At 36.8% G+C, this 17,348-nt stretch overlaps 1 protein-coding gene across 1 annotated transcript in view; it reads right to left on the bottom strand.

The window, feature by feature from the left end:
- TAF4B (TATA-box binding protein associated factor 4b) overlaps positions 1-17,348 on the bottom strand; it is a 126,506-nt gene that overhangs the window by 19,552 nt on the left and 89,606 nt on the right. The window contains exon 14 of the mRNA XM_019796608.2: positions 8,040-8,150. Coding sequence (XP_019652167.2) covers positions 8,040-8,150 — 111 coding nt within the window. The remainder of the gene's footprint in view (positions 1-8,039; positions 8,151-17,348) is intronic.

Below are 17,348 nucleotides of genomic sequence, written 5' to 3'. Positions count from 1 at the left end.
ACTGGATTCCTAGAAAGTTCACCAAGATAACAGGTACCTGAATTTTTGTGGGAATTCTCCTCACCCTCTGGCATGCATGCACCTTACCAAAAAAAGGAATTGTTACATCCAGCTCACCAAATCAAACCAGCATGGTATCAATATAATGGATCAGCATAAATGTCCTGTGGGAGACTAGCTTATGACAGAAAGCTTGATATAGCCCTGAGGTAAGTTAGCGGAGGTATACTGCTGACCCCACCAGTTGAAAGCAAACTAATTCTGATGGTTTTTACTAATAAGTATATAGGGAAAAACCATATGCCAGATCACTATCAGCATACTAAATGCCAGGGGTTGCAATGATTTGTTCCAGCAACAAAACCCCACCTGGAACAACTGTAATTGAAGCCACCACCTGATTAAGTTTATGATAACATACCATCATTCTCCAAGATCCATCTGTCTTCTTCAATAACAAACAGATGAGTTGAATAGGGATGTGACAGGAGTGAACAAATTCTTAAGGGTAGTTCGGTAACCTCTCTAGGTAATAGTTGACTACTTAGGTAGGTTGATGACACTCTAGTGGCTTCCACCTGACTTTCTCTCACTTCCACACGTCAGTGAACCAATATGGGATCTTGGTTAGTTGTTGTGTCTACTCTAATTATGCATTCCAGAAATATGGAAATAACCACATCAGTCCCACTGTTGATGGCCCTAAGCCAAAACTCCACTGACTGATGGAAAAAAGTGGTGTTTGGGTGTTCTAGAACTCATTACATTCTGAGTCAATATTCAGCAATTCCCCAAAAATCTAATTATTTCTCATTCCCCAATGTCCATTACTCTAATAAATGGCCACTGGTCTTTTGGGGGAAGTCTAGGAGGAGATCAACACCATACATTTTTGCTATATGGCATGACCTGGTTTTCCCTGTATTTAAAGGTCATTAGATCTGTGAACTGGCTTAAGTCTAGGGACGGGCTGAGGGGCTATAATCTCTTTATTAAGGTCATCTAAGTCACGCTTCTGTTCCCCAGGTCTAGAGTTCTTCTGTTTACAAAAATCAAAAAATAATTCACAAGGTTTTCCATCTATTTCAGTTGGACACTATGATCAATCACCCCATGCCAAATATCTCTGCAACTCAGACTTCTCTGATTTCTGCTTTGGCTTTACTGACCATTACAGTAACCACTGACCATTACAGTAACCATTACAGTAATCGCAGCCTCACCCTTTGTTTTTTTTGCAATTAAGTGCCAGTACTTGTCTCTGTCACCTGGGATTCCATTACTCCTGATGAATTCAAGGATCCTAATTTGATGGCAACAGTTATCCTTCCATTAAAAATGGTTTAACAAAAACAGCCAACAGAGCTCTTCAAGGATGTTGTAGCTCTCCTCATGAATACATTTCTCAGAGAAAAGGAGTCTCCTCTTCCCCGCCCCCCCCCCAGGGGACATGTGTGATCAAGTTTTGTTTCTTGGGTTTTTTTTTTAAATGAAAAATCCACTCGGGGAGCCTGGGTGGCTCATTAAGTTAAGCACCTTCGGCTCAGGTCATGATCCAGGGTCCTGGGACTGAGCCCCAACTGGGCTCCCTGTTCAGTAGGGGGTCTGCTTTTCCCTCTACCTCTGCTCCTCCCTGCTGCTTGTACTCTCTCTCTCTTTCTCTCAAATAAATATAATCTTAAAAAAAAAAAAAAAAGAAAGAAAGAAAGAAAAAGAAAAATCCACCTAGCCTTCTAATCTCCTTAAACCTTTGGATAACTTCCTCTATAGTATACAAATAAAGTTCTAGGATCTATCTCAACTTTACTTAGTTTAGGCCACCTTTTAGTGTAGTTTTCAGTCTACCAACCAAGCACACTGTTAGAGCCACTCATAGCCCTCTGACTTAATACCTTCGATCTGGAATCTTTGCTTAGTAAGCCCCATCAACAAATTCAGCCTGATCCAATTCTATTCCTTCTGCTCTATTCCATTCTCACACCATTCCCCAGGTAATTGCAGGCAAAATCATTCACCCTTCTTCATGGGTAGCACCTAGTAGGTAGGTACCTCACACTCTGGGGGCTGTTGGAATTTAAGTGGGGTTACAGAGGTATAAAAGCAATTAGAAGTGGTGAGAGTAGGTCCTGAAGAAGATCAGCAGTCTCTTAAAAGGCAAAAACCTTAAGGGAAGCCATTATAGATTCCTCAGGAGACTAACCTCCCTCAGACATGGACAGGACTGGTAAAGGTGGATAGGCAGAATTAAGGAGTCCAAGTACCCAGCTTCAACGGAATCTGCCCATATTCCCCACCCCATTTTTCAGTTTTCCATTCTTTCCCAATGTAACCTTAACACGAGAGACCACAAAACTGGAAATTAAATTTATATTGTAACTCAGCCACCTGAAGGATTAGACTTCGGGTTTAGTTTTCAGAAATCTCTGCCTTTGGCTACAAGAGATAAGGGTTTCTTTTAGAGCAATCACAGAGGCTTTCACTACCTTACGCGGATTTTGAGCTCAGAATCTAAAGCCTTTTCCTTCCCTAGGTTCCCCAGTATACTTTTGAAGGGACCATTATTCTTATTTTCATGTTAAAATGTTCTGTGGCAGTAAATACGTGGTCTCCCAAAGCCGTACCTTCTACGGGCACTTGATTACTAAGTGTCTACAGCTGATAAAGTAACTATTTTGCTACAGCATGCCATGGATCACCAGTGTCTCCTATTCCACTTGAAACAGGGCCATTAATGCTTTTAAATCTAATTAGACCCGAGAACCCATTCTAGAACACCTAGAACTAATTTAGGAACCCATCATTACAGTACTGTTCCTCTATTATCAGGCAGCATTTCAACAGAGAACACTAGGAATGATACAAAATATGACATTTATAACAGAGATTTGGCCCTAATTAATTATGAACCTGGTCAGTTTATGTCCAGCTGTTAACTCTGGTGCTGGGCCTGGCCCAGGGTTTGGAGAAGCCAACAGAGAGGATTTGGGGAAAGCTGAGGAGCCCTGAGGCTCTCCCATGCCAAGAACGTTTGTGAGCTATAGTAGCTCCCAGTGTCCCCACATGCCCTTCTGAGAAGAAGAATATGGCTGCAGTTTCACTTCCACCTTGCAAAATCAAAACACCTCATTGCTCACGGTAACTGCGAGCTATGCAAAAAAGGAATTCTGGGGGCACCTGGGTGGCATAGCAGTTAAGCGTCTGCCTTCGGCTCAGGGCGTGATCCCGGCATTATGGGATCGAGCCCCACATCGGGCTCCTCCGCTATGAGCCTGCTTCTTCCTCTCCCACTCCCCCTGCTTGTGTTCCCTCTCTCGCTGGCTGTCTCTTTCTCTGTCGAATAAATAAATAAAATCTTTAAAAAAAAAAAAAGGAATTCTGGGTATGTAGCTCCAGCTTAGCAAAAGTGACATAATACAAATCCACCATACCATCTTTGTCTTTTTTTTTTTTTTAATATTTGTTTGGATCTGTCCTAATTTTAACTTTTTTTTTTTTTTTAAGATTTTATTTATTTATTCGACAGAGAGAGAGACAGCCAGCGAGAGAGGGAACACAAGCAGGGGGAGTGGGAGAGGAAGAAGCAGGCTCCCAGTGGAGGAGCCCGATGTGGGACTCGATCCTAGAAAGCCAGGATCACGCCCTGAGCCGAAGGCAGACGCTTAACCGCTGTGCCACCCAGGCGCCCCTAATTTTAACTTCTAACCCTTCTATTATTGTTTATTTCTGCTCTCATATTTTCAATAACCAAGGGGTCTCATTTTTTCCAGTCATTGTTAAAAACGGGTTTCTATTCTTGTTTCATGGTTGCAATACATTCTGCTGCTTTTTAAATTTTTTTCCAGTTTCCTACTGCTACGTGCCTTTTCTTCCATATTTTCCTTTTAATCTTTTATGTAAGAGGTTTCCCTTACATATCTGGTTATCCTTGCCGACATGTTCATATTTAAAAGGTACTTAACTATTAATATTTAAGGCCTCTTCTCTTGGTTAGTTACCTTTTCAGAAAGAATGCCTCTAGTCTGTAGTCAATTTCAACTCAAATACTATTAAATATTCTTACTGCTGTTTTCTCCTTTCTTCTACAGTCTTGTATATTTACGATATTTTCACTCCTATTTAACATTTAAGGGGAATTTGGGAAGAAGGAAAGATAAACCCATAACGTGCAACTCAACATATTTCATAGGAAGTCCCGGAACATAGCTGACAGATCAACCTTTAAATCTCTGGAAAATTTAAAAGATTTGACTACAATTTAGATTTATGTTTTATTTATGAAAAAGTGGCAGATGTTTATAGAAGTGTGAACTAAATAACATTTAAAAAATATATCTCAAAATATAAGGAGTTGCTTCTTTATCTAATGTAATAACATACTCTAAATTCCAGTGAATCTACGTGATATTTATAGAAAATATTAGATGACAATAAATATGTTTAAATCTCTACTAAGTGGATAACAATGCACACTTCAGAAAGTTATGGTTCCCCTGAAGCCTGGCAAAAAAGAAAGGAGGTAAAGAAAGAAACTACCTGTGCCCCTCAAGAACATAAAGATTAAAGGTGTGCCCTTTCACATCAATAACTTTAATTTTGATTTCAATCAAATTTTCTAACTTATTGCTAAGCAAAGTTTCGTAAAAATCCTTTCTCCTCTTACCCCAAGAGTTAAATTCTTACAGAGTAGGACTCTAGCCTGCCTCTAGACAGAATGAGCATATACTATCCACTTGATAATTTTTTTGTTCTAGTTAGCAAATGAACACTATTTTAAGCAACATATACCAAACACATCAATGCTATAAGCACCATGTAGCTGATCTGGTAACATAACCACTTAATTTTAAAAGAAAGATCAGCATGGGGTAACTGGGTGATGGACATTAAGGAGGGCATGTGATGTAATGAGCACTGGGTGTTACAGAAGACTGAAGAATCACTGACCTCTACCTCTGAAACTAATAATTCACTCTCTGTTAACCAAATTTAAATAAAAATTAAAAAAAAGAAATATCAGCATTTCAAGCCAATTAAATAATTAAATGTTCTCGAGAGACTTTATTTATGTTTGCAAAAAAGCACTGAAAGTTAAACTGCATGCTGATGTTTCAAAATTCGGACTTTCATAGCTCCAAAATTGCTTTTATGTATAATGATGTGCTTTTTTTAGATGTTACGAAGTTAAAATAAAACCTATCTTTATATTCAACAAAAATTAAGAAATATCGTTATAAATGTTGGATCATTAATAAGCTACATGCACTATCTGAAAATATTGCTAATAGGAAAGAAGATCCTTTCTAATCCAAGGATCCAAAATTAACACAGGAAACAAAGTTATTGTTTTAGTAGTCCCAAGGACCACAAACACATCACCTAAACAATATACATAAACAATACAAACATGCAGACACTCTTAATCTTAAAGTAGGTCCTAATTTACTGTATAAGTATCTGTACAGCCTGTTATTAATTTAAAAGCTAATTTCAGGGGCGCCTGGGTGGCACAGCGGTTAAGCGTCTGCCTTCGGCTCAGGGCGTGATCCTGGTGTTATGGGAGAGCCCCACATCAGGCTCCTCTGCTATGAGCCTGCTTCTTCCTCTCCCACTCCTCCTGCTTGTGTTCCCTCTCTCGCTGGCTGTCTCTATCTCTGTCGAATAAATAAATAAAACAATTTGTGAGCCTGGGGGAAAACAAGACTAAGGGAATTAAGCTAAAGCCATATTTCAACTCCTACTCAAAAGAAATTCTGGATGAATCAAAGATTTATAATTAAAAGGTAAAATGATAAATGTATTAACACATTAATTCTACTTAAGAAAGGCCTTCCCAGGGGCGCCTGGGTGGCGCAGTCGTTAAGCGTCTGACTTCAGCTCAGGGCGTGATCCCGGCGTTCTCGGGCGTTCTGGGATCGAGCCCCACATCGGGCTCCTCTGCTATGAGGCTGCTTCTTCCACTCCTACTCCCCCTGCTTGTGTTCCCTCTCTCACTGGCTGTCTCTCTGTCCAATAAATAAATAAAATCTTTAATAAAAAAAAAAAAAAAAAAAAAGAAAGGCCTTCCCAAATAGAATGGAAGTCCAGAAGACAAAAAAGATTTTCTTTTTAGGAAAATAAAAACTTTTAGAAGAATATAGCCCAGACACACCGGGAAAAAATGAAAATAATAAAAAAAAAGGAGGTGGTGGGGGGTGGGGGGAATGTGGTGTGTACCATTTTCTTAATCAATTGAAAAATATAACTCAGTGGAAAAAAGGAAATTTAAAATGCCAATATATATAGGAAAAGACTGCTCAATTTTACTTGTAATTTAAATATTCTATTCAAAATTGCATTTTCAACCATCTAAGGGCAAAGATAATCCCCAGCGTTAATGAGAGTGTGGGAAAGTAGACACTGATGGATGTAAAAACTGATACAACTTATTCCGAGGGTCATTTTTGTTTAACAAACATCAAAAGCAACAAATAATAATTATGAATAAAATGATACTGAGTCTAGAACTGACTTTAAAATAACCTGAGAGATAAAAAAACTTACCTGAGAAAGTTGGTATGTATATAAATAAAGACTGGGAATAAACTGATAGTAGGTGTAACAGCATGGTGGGTATATGCAGATTCATTATACTATTCTATCATTGTGTGTTTGAATTTTTCCAAAAAGTTATTCCTATTATGCACAGCCTTTAAACCAGGAATTCCATTTTTAGGAACTTAGCCTATAGTTACATTGGACAAACATAACAATGTCAGTACAAGAACGTTCTGCAAAAAAACCCTAAATTTCCATTAAAGGACAGGTTGATAAATTACATTTATCTAAACATAATAATGTCCTATATATCTTTAAAAAGTATAGCGGTCAATGATATGAGGGAGATTATGGAAAAAGATCCTGGAAAAAGGAAAAACATCAAGCGCAGAACAGAAACTCTAGTTTGAACACATTTAAGTAAAAACAAAGTCAAACACGTGGATTTGTGAACACCCATGAGACACGAGTCCATATTCATAACAAATTTCTGGAAGGCTATGTCAAAATCTTAATAATGGCTATATCTGGTTGGGCAAGAGATGGGGGATTAGACATCTGTGAGAAGGAAAAATTTATTCTTCAACATTTTTTTATACTGTGATTTTCTGGGGGGGGCATGTGAACAAACTGTATTCACTACATTGATAATGAAAAACAACTGATTTTTAAGTCCTTCTTCTACTGAGATGATTGTCATTCATTTAGGAACTGTCAGTGTTCAGGGTCAATGCAAGGGAGGAGCCTGTCTCAAAGCACATTAAATTTTACAGAGCAAAACAGATGAGCCGTGACTCTCGTACTGCTGACCCTATCTCAGGGCTCTTACCGTACCTGTATCTCACCCTGATGATCAATTCGTAAATGTACCATTACATCAAATATTTGCTCTTAAAGATGTAAGTAAGATCCCTCCTTGGTGCTAGTCAAACAATTAACAACTCATATTGAGTATGTAAGTGCCTGGTTCTGTGGGGGAATACAAATGAATAGGATTATAGTCTTGCTCAAAAAGTTTAAAATCTTACAAAGAAAAAATATGCATCCTATGTGGAAGAGAGACTAATTTGCCATGCAAACACATTATGTATTGAGACAAGGAGAATTCAATGAAGAAATGAATAGGTGGAGTTCATGCAAGAAATAAACGGCAGATTTGATCTTAAAAGGTGAGCTAGATTTAGATACACAGCAGGAAGAGGATTACATAAGACCACTGGAAAGAATGTACAGAAATAAAAAACTAAGATAGTGAGACTCACTAGGACTAGAAATGGGGGACAGGAGGAAGTATAAAATAAGTAATCAGCAGGAGTAAAGTTCAAGGTGATATATATCCTAAAAACCAGGAAAAATTAAGATTTTGTAAAACAGGCAAAGCAGAGTTTTAACAAGCATTTGGCAGCACCAGCATGCTAGGTAGGGTAAGCTATCTACACGTCTTTGCTTCCTTTTGGTTTGCTTTCTTGACATGAAAAATAAAATAACAAATGTTACTTCAATACCTCAGTTCCAGACCCAGATTCTAGTGGTCTCTTCTTTCGTGGTCCAATAGCCGCAAGAGCTGTGAGGTTAGCATCTCTATGCTGTATCTGCGCAAGCTCCAACTGCTGTAACTAGAAGATGGAATAAGGAAAAAAAAAAAAAAAGAATGTTACACACAGTCACGCTCAAAGGGGGGGAGAAATTGATCACTAAGCCTACTTCTGTGTTCTACACCAAGTAAGTTACAGTATAAAATAAATATTAGATTCCCCTAATAGCCAAGAGCACATCATTTCTTGATGCCTTTACTCCAACAAACTCTTTAGTCCTGAATCTATAAACCGAAGAGGCAGAATTTAGGTAAGGAAGAGGTATAGAAGAAAAACAAGAAAAGAAAGGCATCTAGAGATTAATTTCTTCTTACTTTAATCACACATAAGAAATGCCTAAAGAATAAATTGAACAGTAAATTGGAGAGAAATTGGCCAAACAATAGTCAACCTTTTCGGATTAAAAGAAAATTACTGGAAAATAAACAGTTTTTGTGTGTGATAGGAAACAGTTTTATGCTGTATGATTTACAAACTACCTCCTTAAAAATTAACCCATTTAGGGGCGCCTGGGTGGCACAGCGGTTAAGCGTCTGCCTTCGGCTCAGGGCGTGATCCCGGCGTTACGGGATCGAGCCCCACATCAGGCTCCTCTGCTATGAGCCTGCTTCTTCCTCTCCCACTCCCCCTGCGTGTGTTCCCTCTCTCGCTAGCTGTCTCTATCTCTGTCAAATAAATAAATAAAATCTTTAAAAAAAAATTAACCCATTTAACTCTCACAACCACACTGAAAAGTATATATTAATTACTATAATGGGATATGAAAATTATACAGGTACCCATCCTTTTTTTTTTTTTTTTTTTAACTAAGGAACACATGCTCTAAGAGCTTAGGAAAACTTTATAAAGGTCAAGTAAATAATAAGTGGTGGAAAAAGAACTCAGACCCAAGTGTTCTTGTAACAAGCCCTCTCTATATATCACACTTTTGCATGGATTTACTCTATATTTATCTTCATGCCAAAAATTGAAAGTACTCCTCAGCAAAGCAGGGAACATACCTCAACATCATAAAGGCCATATATGAAAGACCCACAGCCAATATCATCCTCAATGGGGAAAAACTGAGAGTTTTTCCTCTAGAGTCAGGAACAAGACAGGGATGTCCACTCTCACCATTGTTATTTAATATAGTACTGGAAGTCCTAGCCTCAGCAACCAGATAACAAAAAGAAATAAAATGCATCCAAATTGGGGAAGAAGTAAAACTTTCACTATTCACAGATGACATGACACTCTATGTAAAAGACCCAAAAGAGTCCACCCCAAAATTGCTAGAACTTGTACAGGAATTCAGCAAAGTGGCAGGATATAAAATCAATGTACAGAAATCAGTTGCATTTTTATACACTGAGACAGAAGAAAGAGAAATTAAGGAGTTGATCCAATTTACAACTGCACCAAAAACCATAGATACCTAGAAATAAACCTTACCAAAGAGGCAAGAATTTATACTCAGAAAACTATAGAACACTCACTCATGAAAGAAATTGAGGAAGACACAAAGAAATGGAAAAACATTCCATGCTCATGGATTGGAAGAGCAAATATTGTTAAAATGTCTACGTTACCTAGAGCAACCTATACATTCAATGCAATTCCTATCAAAATACCATCAACTTTTCTCACAGAGGACAAATAATCCTGAAATTTGTATGGAACCAGAAAAGACCCAGAAGAGACAAAGGAATGTTGGGGGGAAAAAACCCAAAAACAAAAACCAAAGCTGTGGCATCACAATTCTGGACATCAATCTCTATCACAAAGCTGTGACCATCAAGACAGTATGGTACTGGCACAAAAACAGACACACAGATCAGAAGAGAGAGCCCAGAAATGGACCCACAACTATATGGTCAACTAATCTTTAACAAAGCAGAAAAGAATATCCAATGGAAAAAAGACAGTCTCTTCAACAAATGGTGTTGGGAAAACTGGACAGCCACATGCAAAAGAATGAAAGTAGACCGCTTTCTTACACAAAAATAAATTAAAATGGATTAAAGACCTAAATGTGAGACAGGAAACCATCAAAATCCTAGAGGAGAAAACAGGCAGTAGGAGAAAACAGGCAGTAACCTTTCTGACCTTGGCCATAGCAACTTCTTACTAGACACGCCCCCAGAGGCAAGGGAAACAAAAGCAAAAATGAACTATAAGGACTTCATCAAGTTAAAAAGTTTCTGCACAGTCAAGGAAACAATCAACAAAACTAAAAGGCAACTGACAGAATAGGAGAACATATCTGCAAATGACATATCTGATAAAGGGTTAGTATCCAAAATCTATAAAGAACTTACCAAACTTAACACCCAAAAAATAAATTATCCAGGTAAGAAATGGGCAGAAGACATGAACAAACATTTTTCCAAAGAAGACATAGAAATGGCTAACAGACCCATGAAAAGAGGTTTAACATAACTCATCATCAGGGAAATACAAATCAAAACCATGAGGAGATACTACCTTGCATCTGTCAGAATGGCTAAAATTAACAACACGGGAAACAACAGATGTTGTTGCAGAAAAAGAGGAACCATCTTACAATGTTGGTGGGAGTGCAAGCTGGTACAGCCACTCTAGAAAACAGTATGGAGGTTACTTAAAAAGTTAAAAATAGAGATGTGCCTGGGTGGTTCAGTCAGTTAAGCATCTGCCTTCGGCTCAGGTCACGATCTCGGGGTCCTGGGATCGGGTCCGCATCGGGCTCCCTGCTCAGCGGGGAGTCTGCTTCTCTCTTTCCCCCTCCCCCTGCTCATGTTTGCTCTCTTTCTCTAATAATAAAATCTTTTTTAAAAAAATTTAAAAATAGAACTACTGTATGACCCAGCAGTTGCATTGCTGGGTATTTCCCCAAAGGATACAAAAATAAAGATTCAAAGGGGCACATGTAACCCGATGTTTATAGCAGCATTGTATCAACAACAGCTAAACTATGGAAAGAGCCCAAATGTCTATCAACTGATGAATGAATAAAGAAGATGTGGTGTGTGTGTGTGTGTGTGTGTGTGTGTGTGTGTGTGTGTGATGGAATATTACTCAGCCATAAAAAAGAATGAAATCTCAACATTTGCAATGACACGGATGGAACTAGAATGTATTATGCTAAGCAAAATAAAATATTTCAGTCAGAGAAAGACAAATACCATATAATTTTACTCATTTGTGGAATTTAAGAAATAAAACAGACGGATATAGGGGAAGAGAAAAAGAGACGGGGAAACAAACCATAAGAGACTCTTAACTAGAGAACAAACTGAGAGGTGATGGAGGGGAGGTAGGTGGGGGGGATGGGCTAAATGGGTGATGGGTGTTAAGGAGCTCACTTGTTTTGATGAGTACTGGGTGTTACATGTAAGTGATGAATCATTAAATTCTACACCTGAAACCAATCTTACCATATATGTTAACTTAAATTTAAATAAAAACTTGAGATTAAAAAAAAAAAAGGAGGGTCAGCATTTGTTCTACTCAGGTTTTCAACTGAAAACAAAAAAAAAAAAATGGAAGTATTATTTTGTTGTACAGTTTTTATCATAATTAACCCAGAATACCCAAATCTACAAGGTATAATTATTTAGTACCTGGGTACTAAAGTATACAGAGATACTCATGAAAGATCCTCCATTAAAAGGCAGATAAGACATTGAAACTGGAAAATAAATGCATGAAATATAGCATCATTTCATGAAGGCAGGTGAGTGTCAAAAAGTATTCATAATAATAATATTAATAACAACAAACAAGTCAAAATAAAATATCACTACATGGGTCCTTAAGCTTCTCCAGAAGAGGAAGAATGCTCAATTACCATCAAAATCTTATTACAATGGAGGGAAAGAAAGAAAGAACCTGGCACTGGTTGCTAGACAAATATTCAAACAAGATCAGGCTCCAAGATAGCCAACTGAAATAACCTATCGAGGAACTACACACACACACACACACACACACACACACACACACACACACACACACACCATGAAGATATTCTTTTAAAAAGAGCACTAACCAAATTCTGAACATATTAAAACAAGAGCAGGATGAAAATAGGAAATAGTTTGTGGTAAAATAGGCAGTCTCAAGGAGACACAAAGTAAAGATCACTTCAGATTATTTTATAATATTAGAAGAAAGACCAAAAATAAGCCATAGGTAACTAAGTCTTTAGTAAAGAAGAAAACACAACTTTAAAAAAAAAATTCTCCATTTGCTTCACAAATTACAGGGCAGAAATTCCTCTTTTAAATTGTAGATTCACTTATATATAAACTGCTAGAAAACAGTTTTCAGGAGTTAGAGACTATCTTTCGTTGATGCTGGCCTTTTAAATAAAATATATAGTGTTAGAATCTGATGCTGTCACAGTCTGGAACTTCTAGATGACAAAATACAATTTTAGTTAATCTACCCTGCAGCACAAATCAAACAACAAACTATTTTTTAAAATATTGTATTTATTTATTTGACAGAGAGACAGCCAGCGAGAGGGGGAACATAAGCAGGGGGAGTAGGAGAGGAGGAAGCAGGCTTCCCAGTGGAGCAGGGAGCCCGATGCAGGGCTCGATCCCAGGACTCCGGGATCACGCCCTGAGCCAACGACAGACGCTTAACAACTGAGCGACCCAGGCGCCCCACAACAAATTATATTTTAAAATCTTTCCTTGGAGAAAAATGGCATGTGCAACATAGTTACAACAAATAAAAAGTTTTTAAATTGACCTCTGTCATCAAATTTCCATACCTATGTAGTAAAACACTTTCTCCCACTCTGCAAAATTATACTTTGGTTTTCTGAAATCTCACATAAAATGTTACAATTTTGCAAAACTCTAACAAAAACTAAAACTGACCATAGTTTTGGTTTGCCCTATGTTACAACAAACTTTCTCAAGAACAATGTATCTTGGCCAACACAATAGAGAAAAACTAGGCATTTTTAACCAGAACAGAAGAACATTCTGGGCATTAATGCAGATTTGGCATACACAAGTGGGGAAAGACAATATGTAAGCTGAGTTCAGTAAAAACAGCCAGGCACTGAGTTAGAGGCTTGTGGGTAGAAACAGGGTTGAAAGTGACAAGATTGTCTACATAGAAAACCTCAAGTCAGCTACAAAAAACCCCCCAAAAAACAAAAACAAAAATCCTCCTAGGACTAATAAATGAATTTAGTAATGTTGCAAGATGCAAGGTGAACACACACAATGATCATTTCTAAATACTATTCAGGTACAATTGGAAACTTAGGTATAAACCTAAAACCTATGGATATTTGTACGTGATAAATCACAAAATGCAGATGAAAGAAATAAAACACAGACAAATGGAAAGACATACTGTGTTCACAGACAGCAAGACTCAACACTGTAAACATTTAAATTCTCTCAGAATTTTTATAGATTTAACACAATTCCAATAAAAATTTTTTTTACACATATGGATAAGTTGATTCTAAAATTTATATGGAAGGGCACCTGGACGGCTCGGTTGGTTAAGCAACTGACTCTTGGGGACATCTGAGTGGCTCAGTCAGACAGCTGCCTTCGGCTCAGGTCATGATCCCAGAGTCCTGGGATCCAGTGCCACACCAGCCTCCTTGCTCGGCGGGGAGTCTGCTTCTCCCTCTGCCTGCCTCTCCCCCTTTTGTACTCTGTCTCTCTCTCTTTCTGACAAATAAATAAAATCTTAAAAAAAAAAAAAAGCAACTGACTCTTGATCTCAGCTCAGGTCTTGATCTCAGGTTGTAAGTTCAAGCCCCCCAGTGTGGAGCCCACTTAAAAATAAATAAATAAGGGGCACCTGGGTAGTTTAGTCAGTTAAGTGTCTGCCTTCAGCTCAGGTCATGATCTTGGGGTCCTGGGATCAAGCCCTGCATTGGACTCTGATTCCCCCTCTTCTTGTACCCCTCCATCCTGCTTGTGCTCTCTCTTGGTATCTCTCTCTCTCTCGAATAAGTAAATAAATCTTAATAAATGAATGACTACAGTAAAATTTATATGGAAAGGCAAAGAACTAGAAAAGCTAAATCAATTTTGAAGAAAAGGGAACAAAATTGAAAGAATTACACCATCCCATTTTAGGAATTACTTATAGAGGGCTACAGTAATCAAAATAATATGGTACTGATAAAGGAACAGACACAAAGAATAATGAGACAGAATGAAGAATCAAGCAACATATCCATATAAATAACGGCTAACTGATTTTTGACCAGGGTGGAAAACAACTCAACTGAGAAAGCATAAAGCATAGTGTTTTCAACAATGTTGAAGCAACTGGACATTACATGTGAAAAAATAAATCTTGACATTAAACCTCACAGCTTATACAAGAATTAACGCAAAATGTAAACTACAAGCTTCTAGCAAAAAGTGTAAGAGAAAATCTTTATGACTTAAGGCCTAGCAAACAGTTCTTAAAACATGGCACCCAAAGCAGGTCCATTAATGAAAAACCAAAAACCCTGACAAATTAGACTTCATATAAATTAGAAAAGTTTGCACTTTAAAAGACATAGTTAAGAGAACAAAAAGCCCACACTAATTTCTGTCTCCAAATTCTATATGCCTTTTCTTTTTCTTGTATTGGCAATATAACACTGACTAATAGTGATGAAAACAGACATCTTTGCCTTTTTCCTAATCTTTGGAAGAAAGCATTTGGTCATTTCACCATGAAGAATAACATTAATAGTAGGGTTTTAATAGCTGCCCTTTATCAGATTGAAGGACTCCCTTCTATTCCTGGATTCTTGAGAGTTATTCTTATTAATACATGTTGAAATCTATCTAATGTATTTCTGCATCAACTGACATGATCTTTCTTAGACTGTTAATATGGTAGATTATATTCCCTGATTTTTGATTATTAATCCAGCTTTGTATTCCTGAGGTAAACTCCACTTGGTCATGATATATTATTTTTATACATTACTAGATTTGATTTGCTAATATTTTTTGAACATGTTTACATCTATGTTGACGAAGGACACAGAAATGTAGTCTTATTTTTGTAATGTTTTTCTGGTTTGTTTTTAGGGTAATGTTGGTTTCATAAAATGAACTGGAAGAGTTTTCAACTCTTCCGTGTTCTGAAAGAGATTGTGTAGATGTGGTGTTAATTCTTCTGAAAATGTTTGGGAGAATTTACTAAGTAAAATCATCTGTGCCTGGAGACTTCTTTATTGAAAAGTTTTAATTATAAATTCAATTCATTTAATAATTATAGAACTACTGTGGTTAGCTACTTCTCTTGGCTAAATTTTGACAGCTTGTGCTTTTCAAGAAACTGGTTATTTCATCTAAGTTGTCAAACTATTTACGTGTAGTTGTTCATCTGTATTCCCTTATCCTTTTGACATCTGCAGAGTCTGTAGTGATTTTCCATCTCTTTTTTCCTGATATTGGTGATTTACATCTTCTTTTTTCTTTGTCAGTCTTACTAGAGATTTATCAATTTTGTTGATCAAAGAAGCAGCTTTTGGTTTTATTGATCTTCTCTGTATTTTTCTTCTGTTAGTTGAAGTCATGGATTTCTGCTTTTACCTTTATTATTTCTCTTCTTCTGCTTGCTTTGGTTGTATATTGCTCTTCTTTTACCAGTTTAAGGTAAAAGCTTAGATTATTGATTTGAGATCTTTCTTTTCTAAAATAAGCATTTTTTCTATCCTTTTAGTTTAACCTATCAACAATCATTACATTTGAAGTGAGTTTTTTGTAGATAGATACAGGTTAGTCATAGTTTTTAAATCCATTCTGACAATATCTTTTAATTGGTACATTTAGACCATTTACACTTAATATAATGACTTAGCCATGTTTCAATTTAGGTTTACCATTTTATTATTTGTTTCCTGTTTGTTCCCTTTGTTTTTCATTTGTTTCCCTTTTCCTACTTCTTTTGGCTTATTCAAACATTTTTAATATTTTATCTTTTTTTTAACTATATCTCTAGTTTTTAAAATTTTATTTTAGTGGTGGCTCTAGAGATTACAATACACTTACTTAAATTTTCAGTCTACTCAGAATCAGTATTTTACCACTTAAAGTGGAATATAGACACCTTATGTCCTCTTACCCTCCATACTTTGTTATAGTTGCTTTATATATTATATATAATACACACACACACAATGAAAATCCCTGACAATGTTATAATTTTTGCTTTCAATATATTAAAAAGATCAAAAGCAGAAGACTAGTCTTTCATACCATTTCTGTTGCTCTTTCTTCATTCCTGATGTTTAAAGGTTCCCTTTGGTATCATTTTGATTCATTCTGAAGAAATTCAACTTCCTTAGACAATTCTTTTAAAGCAGGTTTGCTGGCAACAGATTCTGTTCTTGTTCCTTCATCTGACAATGTCTTTATTTCACTTTCATTCCTACAGGGTATTTTCACAGGATATAGCATTATGGGTTGCCTGACAGTTCTTTTCTTACTGTACTTTAAAAGTATGTTGCTACTTTCTTTTTGGTCTCCATGGCTTCTGATAAGAAATATACAATCATTTGAATTGCTGTTCCCTTATTGGAAAAGTGTACATTTCTCTAGCTAGTTTCAAGAATTTTTTCTATGTCTTTAGTTTTCTAAGACTAGATGTGACTGAACCTGAGTTTCTCTGTGATTACCATGTTTGGGAGTTCATCAAGCTTCTACAATCTTTAGGTCTGTCTTTCTCTAAATTTGGGGGGTTGTTAGCCATTATTTTTTCAAACATATTTTCAGCATCTTACTCTTTGTCTTCTGAGACTTCAGTAATATTAATGCCAGACCTTTGGTCATTGTCCCAAAGGTCTCTGAGGCTCCATTTTTATGATTTTGTTTTTGATCCATTTTCCCCTCTGTTGCTTAGACTAGATAAATTCTATTTGTCCATCTTCAAGTTCACTGACTCTTTCCTCTTTCATCTCTTTTTTGCTATCTAGCCCATCCAACAAGTGTTTTATTTGATTACTTTCATCTTCAGTTCTAAAATTTCCATTTTAGAACTTTATTCCTGGGTCTTCAAGCCAAGTAATTTTAAACAGTATCCTGAATATTTTAAATATTATGATATAATACTCTGGGTCTTCTTTAAATCCTTTGGAGTATGTTATTTTTGTTTTAGCATGCAAAACAGGCCAGTTAGATTTAGGCCACAAATTCCAGTGTGTCGTCTGTGGGCTTAGGCTCCAACATCAGTTCAGTTTTCAAAGCCTTTGTTATGCTCTTTGGA

Source organism: Ailuropoda melanoleuca, chromosome 14, assembly GCF_002007445.2.
Source record: "Ailuropoda melanoleuca isolate Jingjing chromosome 14, ASM200744v2, whole genome shotgun sequence".
NCBI classification, from domain to species: domain Eukaryota; kingdom Metazoa; phylum Chordata; class Mammalia; order Carnivora; family Ursidae; genus Ailuropoda; species Ailuropoda melanoleuca.
Note: the sequence above shows the minus strand (reverse complement) of the source record. Positions and strands in the feature narration are given on the sequence as shown.